This window comes from Camelina sativa, chromosome 10 (genome assembly GCF_000633955.1).
Source record: "Camelina sativa cultivar DH55 chromosome 10, Cs, whole genome shotgun sequence".
NCBI lineage: Eukaryota > Viridiplantae > Streptophyta > Magnoliopsida > Brassicales > Brassicaceae > Camelina > Camelina sativa.
The window spans coordinates 18,971,832-18,989,507 of NC_025694.1; the positions used below are offsets into that span (position 1 = coordinate 18,971,832).

At 35.0% G+C, this 17,676-nt stretch overlaps 4 protein-coding genes across 5 annotated transcripts; 1 reads left to right on the forward strand and 3 right to left on the reverse strand.

The window, feature by feature from the left end:
• Positions 762 to 1,344, reverse strand: LOC104719312 (defensin-like protein 3). Its single transcript, XM_010437205.1, has 2 exons — positions 1,233 to 1,344; positions 762 to 1,124 (listed from the first exon to the last, which is right to left on the reverse strand). The coding sequence occupies exons 1-2, from the start codon at positions 1,294 to 1,296 to the stop codon at positions 949 to 951; spliced, it is 240 nt and encodes a 79-aa protein (XP_010435507.1). The 5' UTR covers positions 1,297 to 1,344; the 3' UTR covers positions 762 to 948.
• LOC104719313 (phosphoglycolate phosphatase 1B, chloroplastic) lies at positions 4,594 to 7,300 on the reverse strand. 2 transcript variants are annotated; one of them, XM_010437207.2, is made up of 12 exons: positions 6,974 to 7,300; positions 6,770 to 6,837; positions 6,544 to 6,636; positions 6,388 to 6,459; positions 6,204 to 6,275; positions 6,029 to 6,088; positions 5,850 to 5,902; positions 5,617 to 5,714; positions 5,336 to 5,435; positions 5,051 to 5,154; positions 4,845 to 4,955; positions 4,594 to 4,742 (listed from the first exon to the last, which is right to left on the reverse strand). In XM_010437207.2, the coding sequence occupies exons 1-11, from the start codon at positions 7,242 to 7,244 to the stop codon at positions 4,849 to 4,851; spliced, it is 1,098 nt and encodes a 365-aa protein (XP_010435509.1). In that variant the 5' UTR covers positions 7,245 to 7,300; the 3' UTR covers positions 4,594 to 4,742; positions 4,845 to 4,848. The 2 variants fall into 2 exon arrangements, with proteins under 2 accessions (XP_010435509.1, XP_010435508.1); XM_010437206.1 differs by having other exon boundaries at positions 4,596 to 4,955.
• Positions 9,512 to 10,275, reverse strand: LOC104719314. The gene has a single exon (XM_010437208.2). The coding sequence runs from the start codon at positions 10,166 to 10,168 to the stop codon at positions 9,614 to 9,616; it is 555 nt and encodes a 184-aa protein (XP_010435510.1). The 5' UTR covers positions 10,169 to 10,275; the 3' UTR covers positions 9,512 to 9,613.
• LOC104720496 (E3 ubiquitin protein ligase DRIP1-like) lies at positions 13,666 to 14,572 on the forward strand. Its single transcript, XM_010438390.1, has 4 exons — positions 13,666 to 13,979; positions 14,082 to 14,132; positions 14,238 to 14,310; positions 14,402 to 14,572. The coding sequence occupies exons 1-4, from the start codon at positions 13,666 to 13,668 to the stop codon at positions 14,570 to 14,572; spliced, it is 609 nt and encodes a 202-aa protein (XP_010436692.1).

Here is a 17,676-nt window from a genome sequence, read left to right on the forward strand (position 1 = left end):
CTCGGTTTCTTTCAGTGATTATATGAGTAAAATTTACTAAGAAAACACAACCAGTTTCTAAACGTTGAATTAGCTAACTTTCGTACTAAATCGGAGATGTTTTGTTACGTATATATGCTGCATGCTCTTAATTGTACTGATACGTACGTGGGAGAGAAAGGCACGTGTGAAGAGCGGAAGAGAAATGTGAGTAGAATGAAGAATATAAATAGAGATAAAGGAGTATTGTAAACACATCCTGCGTGATCATTGAAGTTGAGAGTTTGTTAGAGAGCCTGTGTTCATGGAGATAAAGGAAGGAAAACTGTAACTCCGATCTTATCAGTTAGGGTTCATAGTTTGTATTAAGGATTGAGAAGAGATAAGAGAGAAGAGATCACACCTTCAAACTTATCAAATGGTACGTTTGTGGTCACAGATCAAAACAACCACCATGTATCTCGTTGCAGTTCCAGTTTTCACAGGTGCGAGATCTGATTTGCGTCCTTGGATTGATTAGATGGAGAATCGTTTTGTGTTGGGAGATTACACAGATTTTGAGAGATTACACTTTCCACATGGCTTCATCGAAGGCAACGCATATGCGTTTGTTCGTGGTGTTGAATCAGTGATGCCTAACTGGAGTTGAATAGTTGTTCTTATAGAACCTCGAAGGCTCAAATTTATATGCAGGCAATTATCGAAAACACGAAACTGGACTACGTAGTCGTACATAAATGGTTATACTAACCTAATCAAACATCTTTAATCATAAACACACATGTCATAAAGTCACTCATGGAGTGAGGCAATCTTATTTTATTTCGTACATAAAAGGTTATACTATAATCACACCAAACATTAAAACACAAACACACATGTCATAAAGTCACTCATAGAGCGACACAGACAATTATTTTATGTAAAACACGCACACCACTGAGTACCAAATTAAAGAGTTTGGTTGGATCAACATGGGAAGTAACAAATGCATCTGTGATATGGGAAGCGATAGTTGCAAGATCCATGTCGTGCTCCCTCGAGGTTAATGCACTGATTCTTGCATGCATTATTGTTTCCACAAACTCCTGACCATGTTCCACTTGACCTCTCGCATAACTTTGCTTCCACCATTGTCGGCGTTTCTGCATATATATATATATCAAGGTTAACCATACAAAAAATATCTTATTCAGAAAAAGAGCAACTTGATTGCTCATTCTAATACGTATATAATAAGATCATATACTCACCAAGACAAGCGAAGAGAACCAGAGTAGCGAAAAAAAGGGCGGTGATAGAAGCAAACTTAGCCATGTCTATTACAACTTCCTTTTCAAAGTATGTGTAGCGTGAGAAAATAAGCACAATATCAACCTATATTTATAGTGAAATGATGGTGAGTTTAAGTCTTTTACTTTTCATCTTACAATTAGTGTGTTACCCGACAAACTATAAACACTTTCTTCTAGTAAACAATAGAAGATAAGATGTTTGACTAGTTCATAAGTGGGTTTATTAATCACGTTTCAGACTGCCTAATATTCTAAGTTTTTGCCAGTCTTTTACTTTTGTTTTGGTCGCCCTGAATTTCTTTTATCAAGTTTGCACTTCTTTTTTTTGAGTCAGTACAACTAGTTTTTTTTAGATGTTGATTTTGGAAATTCTCATTTGGTATCTTAATCTATGTTTTTTTAGTAGTCAAACTTGATCAGTTAGTTATTTTTATTTTACATATGGTTATTCAAAGAATAAAAATTTAAAATTATTTGTTTAATGTATTACTTGATATTCCCTCTGTCTCAACCACATTAATGTTTTGTATTAAGAAAAAGTTAAAGCTAAAGTTTTATTTATAAATTAGTTTATAATTACTTTTTAGTACAAAGAAAAAATATAAATTTTAGATAGCATGCCATGTGGTAAGTGCATAAAGTAAAAAGATCGTTTCAATTTTTGTAATGTATAACATCAATCTTTTATACCATCTCCAATGATTTTTCCTATAGCATTAATTTTTATACCATCTCCAACAGTTTTCTCTAACTTAAATAAAATAGAGGGAGTATAAATTAAATGATCAAATCATCCCTGCCCGACGAAAACTTCTGTTAGAATTATTTTATGAACGTATAAAACGAGTTTTCGGTACATGTTTTTTGATTTATCTATTTCTGTATGCATGAGTACCTCTGAAATTCTTAATATCCAGTGTTATCATCAACTTTAAGTTATTGATCTGTCGTTTGCTTTATTTACATTCTTTACTTAATTTAAATATACATATATATATATATTGATAAGCCATATTTCAACTATAGCTTTACTGTATTTTTGCAGATTCGTTACGTAACTCATCACTCATCAGTTGTTGTGGATTTGATTTTTAATATGTTACAGTGACTTTATCCTCAATTTGACCTAAGCGGCTGCTTTGGTTTGAGTTAGTGCTATATATCATTCATATGAGGTGGCAGAGGCTGGTTAACTTGGGTAAATTATCAAACATATTTGAGAAGAACAATTGTTTTTGGTCATGGTTGAGATAAACTCGTTGAACTTTAGTGTGAGAGAGAAGTGGAAACGAGAATCGTTATCATTACGACATTATCACATTAGATAATGGTTCACAAATTTTCCATGTAACGATTACTATTTTTTATCCTACACTTTTTTTTTTTTTGTAATTTGTATCTTATGGAAGAAAAAATGTATATAAAAGGGTAATTCTATGATTATGAAAGAAATCTAATGACAAAATTAAAAAAAAAAAAAAAAGTCTGAAACCCTTCTAAATACGTCCAAGTCCCTTCTACAGAAAGATCATAACAATACATGTACAAATAATTCTGCTGGACCAATCTTACAAAAAAAATCGATGTCGTATGGAAGTTTTGTTAAAGGAGCTATAAAGGTTGGACAAAAGATAGAGATATGACTAAGCATAATTTGGAATTTGGATTATTTTTTTACTAGGTTCATTGCATAGTATAGAGCTAAGATAGTAACATATCTAGGACTTTTAAGGATACCTGATTGGTTATCTAGATAGTAACATATCTAGGACTTTTAAGGATACCTGAGTGACGATGACAAAGCGTCCAAATACTATAATGATATATGTCACCGGTCTGTATTCTTTTTTTGATTTATTTAAATTATCTATTTAAATAGGATTTATCATTGGTTTGAGTTAAGTTCAAAAAAATCTTGTCGTGAATCAAAAGATTGAACATGAGCTTGTTGTGTCCGACTTAACTTCAACTTTTTGTAAGTTGAACATGAGTAACACTGCTACCTCATTAGTATTGTAAAATAATCATTCGTTCCCTACGTTTTATAATAAATATCAATTTGATTAAATTAGTCCATATTTCTGGTACCTTTTTTATAAAAAAATTTGGCTGGTATTCCAAAATAATGTAATGTAGGCTATTGATTTACGAGTATATATGATGCTGAATTTAAAAGCTTTAGCGGTTTTAAAAAAGTTCTTTAATATACCATTCACATAGTAATTTGCTAACAAACTTCGAAGACTTTAAAATTTGAGATAATACGGAGTTTAAGTTGCTTTTGGACTTCATTTTTCAACGCGAGTTTTAATTAAAAACAATAATAATGTTGTACTTGTTTTACGGTTATGAATCGTTTTGAGTTTTTGACTGGTATGTGATTTAGATCTTTCTTAAATCCGTCACGATGGTGATGTCGGTATATGCTAATATGACGTGCTTCACAAGTTGTGCATTAGCCTTTTGAAAAATATGGGTCGTTGGTAGGATGAACTTTTCATGAAATAATTTCGGAGGCACAAGCAAAATCAATTGTCTTGGAAAGGAAAAGTTAGTGTTACCAAAGAAGTGTGAAGGAAGGGTTGAACGATCTTGTTGTTAATTCACTCAAGCTCAATGCTAATACAAGCTTATGTTCATAGTTTTTGTTAAAGGCGGTTTTTGGATAACGGCGAAGTTTTAGGGGATGTGGCTAGCTAATACAATATTATACTCGTTGTGAAATTGTATTTTGTTTGGTCGCAATCTGTTAAAGTCTTTTAAATTTGGATTTATACAAGCTAAGTGTGTTTTTTTTCTTTTTGTCATACGCTAAATGTGTTTAAGAGACTTTAGGTTGGTTGTAGAGCTGAACATAAATTGCTGTTTCTTGAAGCTAAATCCTTACCATCAAAAAACCTTATCTTTGAAGAGTGTTGGCACCTTTGTTTTGGGATAGTTTTGGTGGGCGTTGCGTTGTATGGTGGCCATGCTGTACTGGATCGGCTTGCATCGAGGAAAACGATTGTCGAGTTAAAATTATGCTCGGTTTGTAGTTCTGTGAATAAAACTATGAATCATGTGCTCTTCACTTGTTCCTTGTTTGTGTTAATCGCCACTATCAATTTAGTATGTCGAAGTTAGCTGGATTTTATAGAATCTACGTAAGAGCATGAATAGATTTGTCTTCGATGGGTTTCTTTTTCAGGCTAAAACGGTTATTGCTTAAGCTTTTGAGGATGCACGGTTATAGTTTGTTACTGATGCTAATGCTGAGAAGAACGTTTTATTGACTCTCTTACCGTTTTTTTTTAATGTGTTATGCAGAGCCTTGTATGTATATGCACATAACCACATAAGAAAATGTTTAAAGTCAATGAAGAGTCTTACTCTTACAGATCAAATCTTGGTTCAATAAACTCTTCCTAAACAATACTTATTGGCTCGTTAATTTGCTATGCAACACGTAGGCACTGCAAATAAAAGAAGCTTTGCCAAAACAAAGAAAAAGTATGAATAGACTGTATTTATAAACCCATAAAAAAGATTCAGTATCCTGAGTTCTGCAGAGTGATTGATGCTGGAGCTTACTTGATTATACAGTTGCTGCTTTGGGGGATAGAAAATCGGAGATCTTGCTGGTGTAAAAATCGGGTTGTATCTTGTTATCAGGGCTTTCCAACATTGAGATTGAAGTAACACCTTCACGTCCACAAAAAAAACATAATGAATTAAAATTTTGATTGACCTTAGATGTTTACACCGAGTTAGTAGTGTTGATAGAAAATTAGTTATACCCGAGAGGACGAGGAGAGTTTTGCAACCGCCATTTTGCCCGAATAAAATGTCAGTGTCCAGTCTATCACCCACCATGCATATCTGTGACTTCTGAATTCCAAATCTGCAAAATACAATATTAGTGAATCAACATTTCAATGCTTAAAGATGTCATTTGAGATTCTTTTTGATCTTCCACTTGTGGTATAAATAAATGGTTTTATTAGCACTTGGACAAGATTAAGGAAATAAAGAAATAAAAGAAATCAGAAGAAATAAGGATCATGAGAATCTGGAAGCCTTACTTGTCTGCTAAATAGTCCATCATAAAAGTTGAGGGTTTTCCAACAACAAGAGGCTCACGTTGAGTGGATCCAACAAGAGCACCAACCATAGAGCCACCACCTGAGACCGGTCAAGGATGAAAAAAAAAATGGTGAACATAGACAACAAAATAACTTCTACGACACTATGTTATTGTAAGTTTGTAACTAGCCTTTTCTATCATAGGAGAGGAGTAAAATCCAATTTCTCAAACTACAACTAAATAAAAAAAGTTGAAAAAAAAAACATACAAGAAGCCAACCTGCCCATTCTTGAGCATCAGTAAGGTGCGTGACAGCATCTCGGTTTGTCGCAATGAAAAGACAACCCGGGTTCTCACGGATACAAAGTGTTCCGTACCTTCCATTAGAAAAAAGATATTAGATCACCAAACGCAGAACACAAAGTTCTTCTATAATGCATAGAGCAACCACAAAGCAGCAAAGAAATATCAGTCCTGAAGTGTGGAAGGCAACACATAATTGGAAGACCTACTGAATTTTGTAGTAGTTGAAATAGCGATCAAATCCAACCACAACAGCTCCCACCTGGAAAGCAATTTCAGTAAAACTATGCTCAGTCTCCCTCTCAGGAACAACAAATTCATGTGTTCTTGTAAGTTGAAAGAGAAACAGAAACATAAAGGAATCAAAGGTATAAGAAGGATGACATACATCATGTTCATGCTCCATTAGGAATCCTGGCTTCAATTCAATCTGTTTTTTACCATCATCCTGTTTTTCAAGAGCTAAATGTTCAGATTACGACAGTTTTTTCACAAAGTAAAAGGGAAGAGATCAACACAAACACAAATCCGGGAGGCTACTAAGGAAGGTCACGTATACATACCGGCCCTCCAAGGTATTGAAAACCAGCAAGTTCAAGCTCTTTCAAGATACCTTCCTCACCAATCACATAGACCTGAATATAAACACGCATCAGAACTTGCAAACAGAAACGTTGTAGTCTTTACATTTGATTATAAGACGCAGTGATAACTGAATTTTGAGTCTTGGTTGAATGAAGGGCTTACCTTCTTATCTTTTGGGAAATTAATAGACTGTAAGTAAGCAGCTGCAGCAAAAGATGAAGCAAATATCTCTTCCTGGTGGGATAAATGGATTGTATAATTAAAAACAATTATATATAGACTTAAAGAGCACCTAGAGTAGCTAGATTGTGAACTAACCTCGTTAACATTCAGACCAAGAGTCTCAAACTTTTTGCCATACTGTTTCCTAGACTTTGTTGAGTTGTTTGTGACAAAAACCAACCTCTTTCCCTAGAAAGGTTAAGAATAATACCAAGAAAAAGCAATTGATATGTAATGGACGAAACTATCAATCAGAATTAAGTGGGAAAGCTGAACCATCCCACACTTAAAAACAAATCGATCAAAGAGATTGCTTACCAACCTTGGCACGAAGCATATCAAGAGTTTCAGGAACTCCCTCAATCAGTTTATCTCCCTTCCAGATTACTCCTTCAAACACACAAAGAATAAACAAAATCAAAGAGAGAATTCAGCACATTTCTTGGATATATTCCTCTATCATCTAACTAAAACTAAGCGATTACAACATTTCATTATGTGGTTTTTTTTTTTTTGCTATACTGACCGTCACAATCGAAGATAAAGGTTTCGATGGAATCAATGAGCTGATCAGCGTTCTCAAGCTGCTTCGAGGCCATAGCTCTTGGAGTCATACTGGAACTCGTCATTTGTAGAGGCTTATGGTTGACTTTACGAATGGAGCCGCCGCAGAAAGAAGAAGAACGATATCCAGATAGCGTTTTGAAGGAGAAGAGTTGTTTAGAGTTTGGTAAGAGCGAAGAAGTAGAAGAAGAGACCTGTGAAACGGCTGAAGCAACTGATCTACTCATCAGCATTTTTTTTTTTCTCTTTTCTTTTCTGTTTCCGCTTCTTTTGGTATATTTCTTTTTAATTTTTAATTTTTGTTTCTGTTTCTTAAACGTGTCCATGGATGATGATGCTGACGTGGTAAATTGGGTGGATGTGGTAGAAGATATCATCCGATTAATTGGATGAAGAAGAATCGATGGATAAAAATAAAGTGCTCTTTTAGAGACAAAAAAATTGGCATGTCACATGTGACATGTTATGACTCTTACATTAAAAAGCACCAACCAAAACACACATATAATGGTATAGGATGAGATAAGCTCACAATTATAGATGTTATAAAAACTATATATAAAAAATGAGTTCGCCCTAGTTTTATTTTCTCTCTGGCACAAAGCTTGAGAGAGTCATTGAAGTTCATCACCGCCAGCAGCTCCGCCGTTGCTCTTCCATCGTTTGTCTCCCCCTTTCAGATATATTCTTTTTGACATGAAGACAACGCCTAGATGAGTTGCCTCCGCCGTATATGTTTCCGGCGAGAATCTTTCCAATCTCTCACTTGTTGTGATGATCTTATGAAGTTCCTATTTGAGCACAATCTCATGTCTACGATGCAGTTAGTTGTGACCTCGGTCGTCTCCCCCATATTGGAGTCACCAAATCTGCTCATTTTTCTTTCGTCTTTGCTTGTTCCGGCTATGCTAGTCATAAGTCGAGATGGGTTGTCTTTGTTGTCTGTGCTTTCCCGACGAGAATCTCATTCATTCTCTCTCACTCGTTGTAAAGCTCATTCATTCTCTCTCACTCGCTGTGAAGATCTTGTGATTTTTTTCTGTACCGATGTTCTCGCCAGATCGAGATCTCTCTCGAGAGCTTCCAGATCTGTTACTAAAAGTCGTATGGTTGACATAAGGCCCTGCTCAGATGAATTTTCTAGTGATGGTCTTACCGATGAGAGAACCTTTCCCCATGTCACTCCATCACTCCGATGTATCGGGTTTCCGCCGCCGAGACACATGCTCGACTCTTATGCGAAGACTTTAATGGCGATGAAATTTCCGTTAATCCCGCAGATGAGGTTTGTCCTACAAGACCGGAAAGTTGCTCCGATGCTCTTGGTTGCCTCTCCGGTTAACCGCTGCACCTTGAGTTGTGATACCAATGATAGGCGAGAAACGGCGGAGAAACTAATCGAAGTGGGTCAGAATCAATTATCCTGGTCTTTGGGCCAGAGAAAATATTTCATGTTATTGGACCTGATGAGTCCATTAAGATTTCTTTTGTATATGGGCCTTTCCTGGTTTTTAGGCCAGTGTTTAGTTTGCTTGTTATTGGGGATAATAAAACAAACAATTTCAAGTAGGATAGAGCACTGGTGGAGCAACACACGCTATAAAAGTACTTCAATTTCCTCATTTAACGAGAGTGCTTCAATAAAATTTCCTCTTATAAGGAGAGATTTTTTTTCAAGATTTGGTTGTTGTTGTTGGCTCTATTGCCCTTCCTTCATCTCTACTCTCTTGACTACGCAGTTTCTTCTTGACTCCCGCTCTTCGCTATCCACTTGGTATAGATCTTTCAACGTGGTGCGGCAAGGTGGTTGCATCTTGGACCCTTTCTCGGGCACTCGACTCTTGGGAATTCATTTCCACCCTACATGATGTCTCCCTTTCCAGGGAGCTAATGATTCGTCATTAGTGCGAGTTAGGTTTTTAAAAACCCGTCGGAATCTTTGCATTCCATTGTGGCAATTTGTTTTTTTGCAACCGGTGATTCGTTCTTGGACAGCCTTTCGGCATCTCATGTGGACTATACGCTTTGTGGTTCACCCTATCTATGTGGCTTGTATGCCCTTCTATCTTCTTAGTATTAGTTTATGTTGTCGTACTTTATGTTTGTATCTTTATTGTCATGTTGGGATGATGTGGTTTGCTAGGAACCTATTCATATTTGCTTTGATATTTTTCCATGTAAGTGTGTTGACGGTTGTAAAGACTCATCTTAGAGGTGAGCTTTTGTCACTAGCTTAATGAAATGGGATTGTTTGAAAAAAGAAAAGGATGAAATAAGCTCAAGAGTCAAGAAGGCAAAGTGCCTAAGAACCGCTGATGATTTCAAGTGAGGTCATTTCTGTCTTTTCCCGTTGGTCTATAATTTATAATTTTTAGTACTTAGAAACGAGATAATCATTTTCATTTTATGTGTTTGAACTTTAAAATATTTATGTAAAAATATTTGATGATGAATTATTTTTACACCAATTAAAGTGTGACACACGAACACATTACAAGCATGAACGAACACAAACAACCCACTCCTTGGAAAAAAATTTAAACAACACATTACAAGTCATTTGAAAAAGTATAGTGTACGAAAAAAATTAAATTGGAAAATTTTAAATCTTGAGTTGAAATGGGTAAGAAGGCCAATCCTTGAGATCATCTTCTTGCCTTCGAACCTTGAAATCATCATCATCATCTACAACACTCTCATCTAAATAATCACTATACTTCAACAAAAACGCTAGCACAAGAACAACCCACTCCAAGCAGAACATCACCACACACAACCCACCAGCGAGTTTAAGTATCACGGCACCGTCTTCTTCCAAAACATACGATTCCAAGAACCTTAAGAAATCCCCTGTTCTCGTGAACGTCAGAACAGAGACCGCGCCTTGGAATATGGCCGTGAGGACTGTGGCTACCATGTGTGAACCGTATAATCTGTCGCTCGTGGTTGCGGTGGTGGAGGAGGCGAAGATCGAGCAGCCGGAAACTGCGGTGGCGATGGTGAGAGCGTAGAGGAAGATGAGGGAGAGACCAGAGAGTGATGGGAAGAGACGGAGGGAGATCGTGAGGAAGATGCAGCTTGAGGCTGAGCCTAAGAGGATGTAGTTGCAGAAAAGGAAGATGTTATGTGTGTTGCTTTTCGATTTCGACATTCCCATTTTATCGAATTTGAGGAAGAGAGAATTGTGTTTTTGTTTTTGTTTTTTTTAGTGGGTTTGGTTCTTGAAGTTTCTTGATTAGTCCACTTTTTTATATGCAACAAATTTGAGAAAGCGATAAAAGCTGGGATTTTGTTGGGATTATAATAACGGTTTTATTTTATTTTTTGAAAATATGACCGTTATGACGTAAAGGGCGAAGACAAAGAATTCAATTAAGGTGCAACGGCTCGATAACTTTTTAATCTTTGTTTTCTTTTCTTAATTGTGTTTGTTGGGATTATTAACGGTCGTATTTGTTTCTCTATGATTTTTTTTATGTCAAATTGTTTTCATAATATGAGCCCCAAAGATGTGCGGTCTTCACCATGTATTTTTCTCCCACCTTTCTTGAACCACATTATGTGCTGTTCTTAATGCGTAGTCCATTCACTCCATTTGTCAATCTTTGTCATTTTCTATAGTTACAAAACTTAACATGTTGTAAAGCAACATGAAACCGAGCATCAAATCGAAATTGGGTAAATTGCCAAACGTAATTCTAAATAGGGAACTCTTGGGTGCAAATGTTTGTATGAGGTTGAATGGTTGGAAAAAATTGAGTTGAAAACAAAAAAAAATTGAACAGCATTCAACTTTTCATCGGCAAAATATTGGATGAATGGGTTGAACATTTTTTCTTTGTAATTTATTCAGTTTTCCAATTTTTTGAGTTGAAAAGGCCGAATAAGTTTGTTCAACTCTTTCAACTTATTCATCTCAAATGGTAAAAAAAATATATTTAACTCATTCAACTTATTAATTTAGTGCAACCATTTGCAACTTATTCTTCCAAAATGTAACACATATATAAGTCAATCTCTCCTAAAGGCCAACTCACATACACAAAACCACATCTAAAATTTAGCAAGGCATATCAAAAATTTCATGTTCAAATGTTATTAGTAAACTGGACGGGAGAAAATTTCAGTGATTTACGACTCACCAATTTCTATTGAACTGAAGACTCCTCAGATTTGCACTGACTGCAGATCCTTGAAGAGAGAACTATCAAATTTCAGAAACGATATCCCTTTGCCGATATATATTTTTCAATATAAATATTATTAGCAAGCTTTTCTTTTCTTTTGTGGATCAATTCATATTGTATAAGTATTCCTTGCTCACCTTCAAATCCCCGCTCGGCTCTTAAGACATGACAAGTTACGTTTTGTATAGTGTGACAAGCAGATATCATTATCATCTACAAACAAATATGATCATTGTACTAAAACATTTTTTGTAACATCATCCTAAAGATTTATTATAAAAAATATTATAACTTATAATTTGAAAATTTAAGTGAAAGATCAATTACTATAATCAGCTTTTTAATAATATAACTCAAATATTTATATATAAGTTAATCGAATCTAGGACCAAAAGTAAAGCAACGTTGTACCCTTTTGTTTTGGAAAACTTTGATATTTTGTAGTTTATATAGTAATTGAAAATATTTTAGGCAAATACAATCCTTTAATGGATCAATTTGGACTAAAAAGATAATAATAAAATATTTGAAAATAGCATAAAAATTTAAATATCTTATTATATAAAGTTTGATGTCAAAGTTAACCATTAACGAGATCGTGACACGTGCCAATTATTATATCAATCATATGTTGACATTTGTCCAGATTACTATTTAACATGATAACTATCATAAAATCACCTAAAATTTTACCACAAATCTCACCAAATTTCAAATTATAAATTTTATCAAATCCTAAGTGATCCAAAGAAGTAAAGAAGTGTCATTTCTCAGATGAGAATCTCATCCATGATCGGAGACAAATCAAGGGGTTTCAATAAGTTCATTACATGAATAAAGCCAATTATAGAGTTAAAAATAATCAATAAGGTTTATCGAGCTGTTTAGGTTAATTTTCGGGTTTGATTCATGTTTCACGCTTTCCTTAATTGAGATCTTTATTTAGTTCACTCTTCTTTTGTTGTGGTTTTAGCAAAAGGTTTACCCTAATGAAGAACTAACAAAAAGAAACAATAATATAGTTAGCAAGTTCAAGTTCTGAGACTCATACATCTTTCTATACTCGAGCTACCCTATCGTATGATTTATCCATACTAGTTGTTACACGACCCTATAACCATATCCTCTTCCGACAATCGACATACTGATGGTCAACAAATTAGTTCGTCTTTTCATATACAATCAGTGTGGGAATCGATCAGTGTCTTCCATTATATCAAAAGACATATTTGAAACATAAATTTAAGCATTTAGTACTTGTAATGTTCCTTAGCCTGACAATTCATATGTAAGTATTCCTTGCTTACCTTCAAATCACGCTCGGCTCTAGAGAAATGACAAGTTACGTTTTGTTAGTGTGACAAGCAGATATAATCTACAAACAAATATGATCACTGTACTAAAACATTTTCGTAACATCATCCTAAAGATTAATTTTTAAAAATATATATATCTTATAATTTTAAATTTTAAGTGAACGATCAATTGCTATAAACAGATTTTTAATAATATAAACATATATATAAGTTAACCGAATCTAGGAGCGAAAGTACGTGAAAAATTGTTGTACCCTTGTTGTTTAGGTAAATTTTGATATTTTTTCGTTTCTATACTATTTAAAAATATTTTAGTAAAATAAATTCCTTTAATGGATCAAGTTGAACTAAAATTTAAAAAAAATATATTTGAAAATAGCATACTAATTTAAATATGTTTAGCTATAAACTACCAACAAAATACTTAATTTACTATACTAGAAAAAAAAACTTTGAAGAAAATTTATATGTATTTCTTAATTTTATTTATTATGCTGTGGTAATTTTAAATCAAATTTAAAAGTAGAATTTTATGGAAGGTATTATTATGACAATTTTAACCTAGAAAATCATTCTTTACAGGGAAATTTAATTTAAATTATCTTTGATTCTTGAACTTACCCATAATTTGTAGAATTCTAGATAAAATGGTTTTTTTTTTGGTATGTAATCCATATGAAATTGGATTCACGCACATTTGACTTACAATTATACAAATTTAGGAAAAATAATTTAAATTAATTTAAAGAGATTTGGAGGTGTTTTATAGTCAATATTCAAATTAAATCGTTTTTTACCAAATTAAAATTTGTTGTTGGGAACTATATTATGTAGATCCTTGTTCTCAAAGATGATTTGTGAAAGCTACGAGCAAACATATAAAGCACCACAGATACAAACAAACATACAGGTTGTCATTAGGTACAAAGAAGATAAAGGTTTTGTTTATATTTTTTTTTTTATGTGAGCTTACATAAGTAGTTTTGAAAACATTTATTTTGGTATGAGGATTCAAACACATTTTTATTCAATCTACTTTACTTGTACTTGCTCACTACTTTTTGGTTGGATTTCAGTTTATTATTAATTTGACTCACTACTTTTGAACTACTAAAATTTATATTTGTGTAGAGCGCAGAAAAGTATCTACCATGGTGAAAACTGAAGTTAAGTTGGAGAGAGATGATGACTTAGTGAAAAGGGAAGTTAAGTTAGAGAGAGATGATGACTTGGTGAAAAGAGAAGTTAAGTTAGAGAGAGATGATGGCTTAGAGACTGTTGAGCCGGTCAGGCTTTCCACTGGTTTCGTTGATCGAAAATTTTCTACTCTGTCAAGTGAAGATATAAAAGAAGAAAAAGTAGTTGAACCATTGGTACAAGATAATCTACAAAATACTATTTCGTCTTGTGCTACTAAGAAGAGAAACATTCCAATATGGTTAAGTTTGGTGGCTTCTAATGGAGGGTAAGACATTATTTTAACTCAATCTTTCAATGTTCATTCTCTTCTTTCCGTTATTGCTAAAAATTATATATTAGATTACAACATAATCTCAAATGTTTTCAGGAATAAGAATGCACCATTGCGACAAATATCGCCTACTTACATGAGGATTAAGTACGTTTAATTTGATTTTTCATCTCTTTACAATTAGTTAATTATGATAGTACTTTAATTAATGATAAAATATATATTATTTTTTTTACGTGTTAATTCTCACAGGAATAGTTACATGCAACTTTCATATCTCAAAAAATATGTTGCAAAGAAACTTGACCTTAAAACCGAAGATGAGGTGACTTATATTTTCTTCTTCTTTCTTGATAGTTTTATTAGTTTGATAAAATGGTTGATTATACATATTTGGTGTTTTATAAATATTGTAGGTAGGGTTATACTTGGAAAATGAACTTCTAAACTCATCAACAATGTTGTTTGATTTGTGGGAACGTTGGGTCTCAACAAAGAGAGATGTTGACATAAAGAATTTCGAGGCTGGATCTTCAAGCGCTGATTATGTCATGGTCGTCAACTATGGCCGGAATATGAACATGTAATCTGCTAAACTATCAGATATGGAAAGTAAATTTCATATTTAATAAAACCTAAAGTCCTTTGACAATTTTTTTTTCAGTTATTTAAAATAACTAATTTGCTTTGTGTTTCTGTTTTTTTTTTATAAAAGAACCGATATATAGATTAACCTATATATATAGATGTTAATCGACCTTGATTTAAATCTATATGTAGATATTTTTTGGGTGTTTTCTTAACACATTATATGTAATCTTAATGAAAATAATGTGTTCGCAAACAAAGATTATATATATATCAATTTAATTGTACTAAATAACTAAAATATCTAAGTTTTCAAAGCATGCAACAAAATTAGAATGACAAAGTATGTAACAAATTTATTACATAACTGATAAATATAGAGTTATCAATAATAAACGCTTTTGTACCTTTTTCTTAACTATACTGTTAATCGGTATTGGTTTCCTTGAGTTGGATTAGTTCAAACCTTTTTTTTTTTTTGATGAAATATGAAATTTGTAAGAAAAATAGAGTGTACAACGTTTTAATGATTCAAATCAAAGGTAAAACTAAAACATAAAATTTAAACTTTAGAGCTGTAATCATTAGAAGCCAAAACAAAACATAGCTTAGTGAGAATGTAGGTGTGACCATCGTTGGAGCAAACCGGCATACTTTGAGTCTTAGCGGTAGTGTAGTGCTGTGAGGCGAAACAAGAGTGATCTTGATTATGCTATGAGTGTACGATCCAAACCTAGATCTGATTGATTAACCGATCGAACTGAGCAAGAAAAGAGAAACGAGAAACAAACGACACACACGAGTTTTACGAGTTCGGATTCCAAGGTAGAATCCTACGTCTCGCCGGAGTAATACTCTGGAATCCACTAGCTTCTCTTGAGCTCAAACCGAGCTACAACAATGGCGATTACAATCTCTCTCTTCTCTCTCTCTCACTAACAGACTCGTAACGATACAAAAGAAGAGATTATAGAAGAAGAAGAGTCGAGAAGCTTTTAGCTTCTAACAACCACTCCCACGTGCGAGCCCACACGAACCAACCGCCATTGGACCATAATGCTTAATGGACCCGCCCATCAACAATCCCGTATGGGCCTAAGCCGGCACAAGCCCAGCTCTCAACAGAAACCCTCCAAACGTCTTAGAGTGTTTCATACACTTGGTAAGCTTCACACTTACACCAACCTGATCGTGACTACAACCTTCAAATCTCCACTTTAGTCATGATCAGAACCTTTACCTTGGTGGACTACCGTATCCAAACCCGGATACCTGTTCCCGTCAAAGACGGACTATTTCAGCTTCTGGAAACCCGAAGCATCTGCAATGCTTCCTGAAGCTTGTTGATAGGTAAAACCTTTGTGAAGATGTCCGCAGGATTGACCTCCGTAGATATCTTCACCACTTGTACCTGACCTTTAGCAATTAAATCCCTGATAAAATGATACTTCACGTCAATGTGCTTGCTCCTCTCATGGAAGACGGGGTTCTTTGCCAACGATATCGCACTTTGCGAGTCACAGTTGATCTCCACACAACCTTGCGGAAACCCAAGTTCCTCAGAAAAACCTTTTAACCCCACTGCCTCTTTCACAGCTTCTGCTAAGGCCATATACTCTGCTTCAGTAGATGATAGAGAAACAACCTTCTGGAGAGTTGACTTCCAGATAATGGCATTACCTCCAATAGTGAACACAATGCCAGTTGTTGACCTTTTGTTATCTGGATTTCCTGCAAAATCAGAGTCGCAATAGCCTCTGAAAACAAAATCACCAGCCTTTCTGTAACTCAGACTAACCCCAGTAGATCCTCTTATGTACCTCAGAATCCACTTCACTGCCTGCCAATGATCCTTAATAGGATTGCTCATAAACCTGCTTACCACACCTACTGGATAAGCTAAGTCTGGTCTCGTCCCTACCATTGAATACATGATGCTCCCGACCGCACTCTAATAAGGGACTTTCTTCATAAAACTTCGTTGATTAGTCAACTCGTGATCAGTCGCAGCTTTTAGCTTGAAATGAGCTCCCATCGGTGTGACAACCGCCTTTGACTGATCCATCCTGAAGTTTCCCAGCACCTTCTTCAAATAGTTCTCCTGAGATAACTTGAGACGACCATTGATCCTGTCTCGAGTGATCTCCATGCCAAGAATCTTCTTAGCATCGCTCAAATCCTTCATCTCAAACTCTGCACTCAACAATGTCTTCAAGTTCTGAATTTCCTCCTTGTAAACTGATGCTATCAGGATGTCATCCACGTAGAGCAATAGGTAGATGTATGCACCTCCACTTAGCTTTCGAAAGTACACACACTGATCAAACGTACTCCTGCTGTAACTGATCTTCACCATATAGTCATCAAACTGTTTGTTCCACTGTCTCGGTGATTGCTTTAAGCCATATAGAGATTTCATCAGTATACACACCTTTTGAGGATGCTTAGGATCTTCATATCCCTCAGGTTGCTCCATGAAAATATCTTCTTCAAGGTAGCCATGGAGGAACGCCGTCTTGATATCCATCTGCTGCAACTCCATATTAAAATGCACTGTTGCTGACAACAAATATCTGATAGATACATGCTTCACCACCGAAGCAAAGATCTCTTGATAGTCAACGCCTTCCTTTTGTGCATAATCTTTACCACCAGTCTTGCCTTATATCTAGGAGGCTCCACCCCAGGTATGCCACCTGTCCTTTTGAATATCCACTTGCACCCTATCGGCTTTACACCATCTGGTTTATCAACCAAATCCCAGGTGTGGTTCTTTTGCTGTGAATCCATCTCCTCATCAGCCGCTACTAACCACTTATCACTGTCTTGGTCATTCATGGCTTCTTGGAATGTTGCTGGCTCAGAAAAACCACCATCTTCTGATATTGAATAGACAAACCCAGCAATATCATCCTCACACTCATAATCTCCAAACCTGATAGGAGGAACGATTTGTCTTCTCAATCTGTCACGAGCCAGCTGGTAGCTTCTTTCACCTGTAGAGCTTGACCCTTGCTCTGTACTGACAACCGGTTGATCATCTGAATCCTGAATAGTAATGACCTCTGGTTCTGGGGCTCCTCCACCTTGAGAAACATCCTCT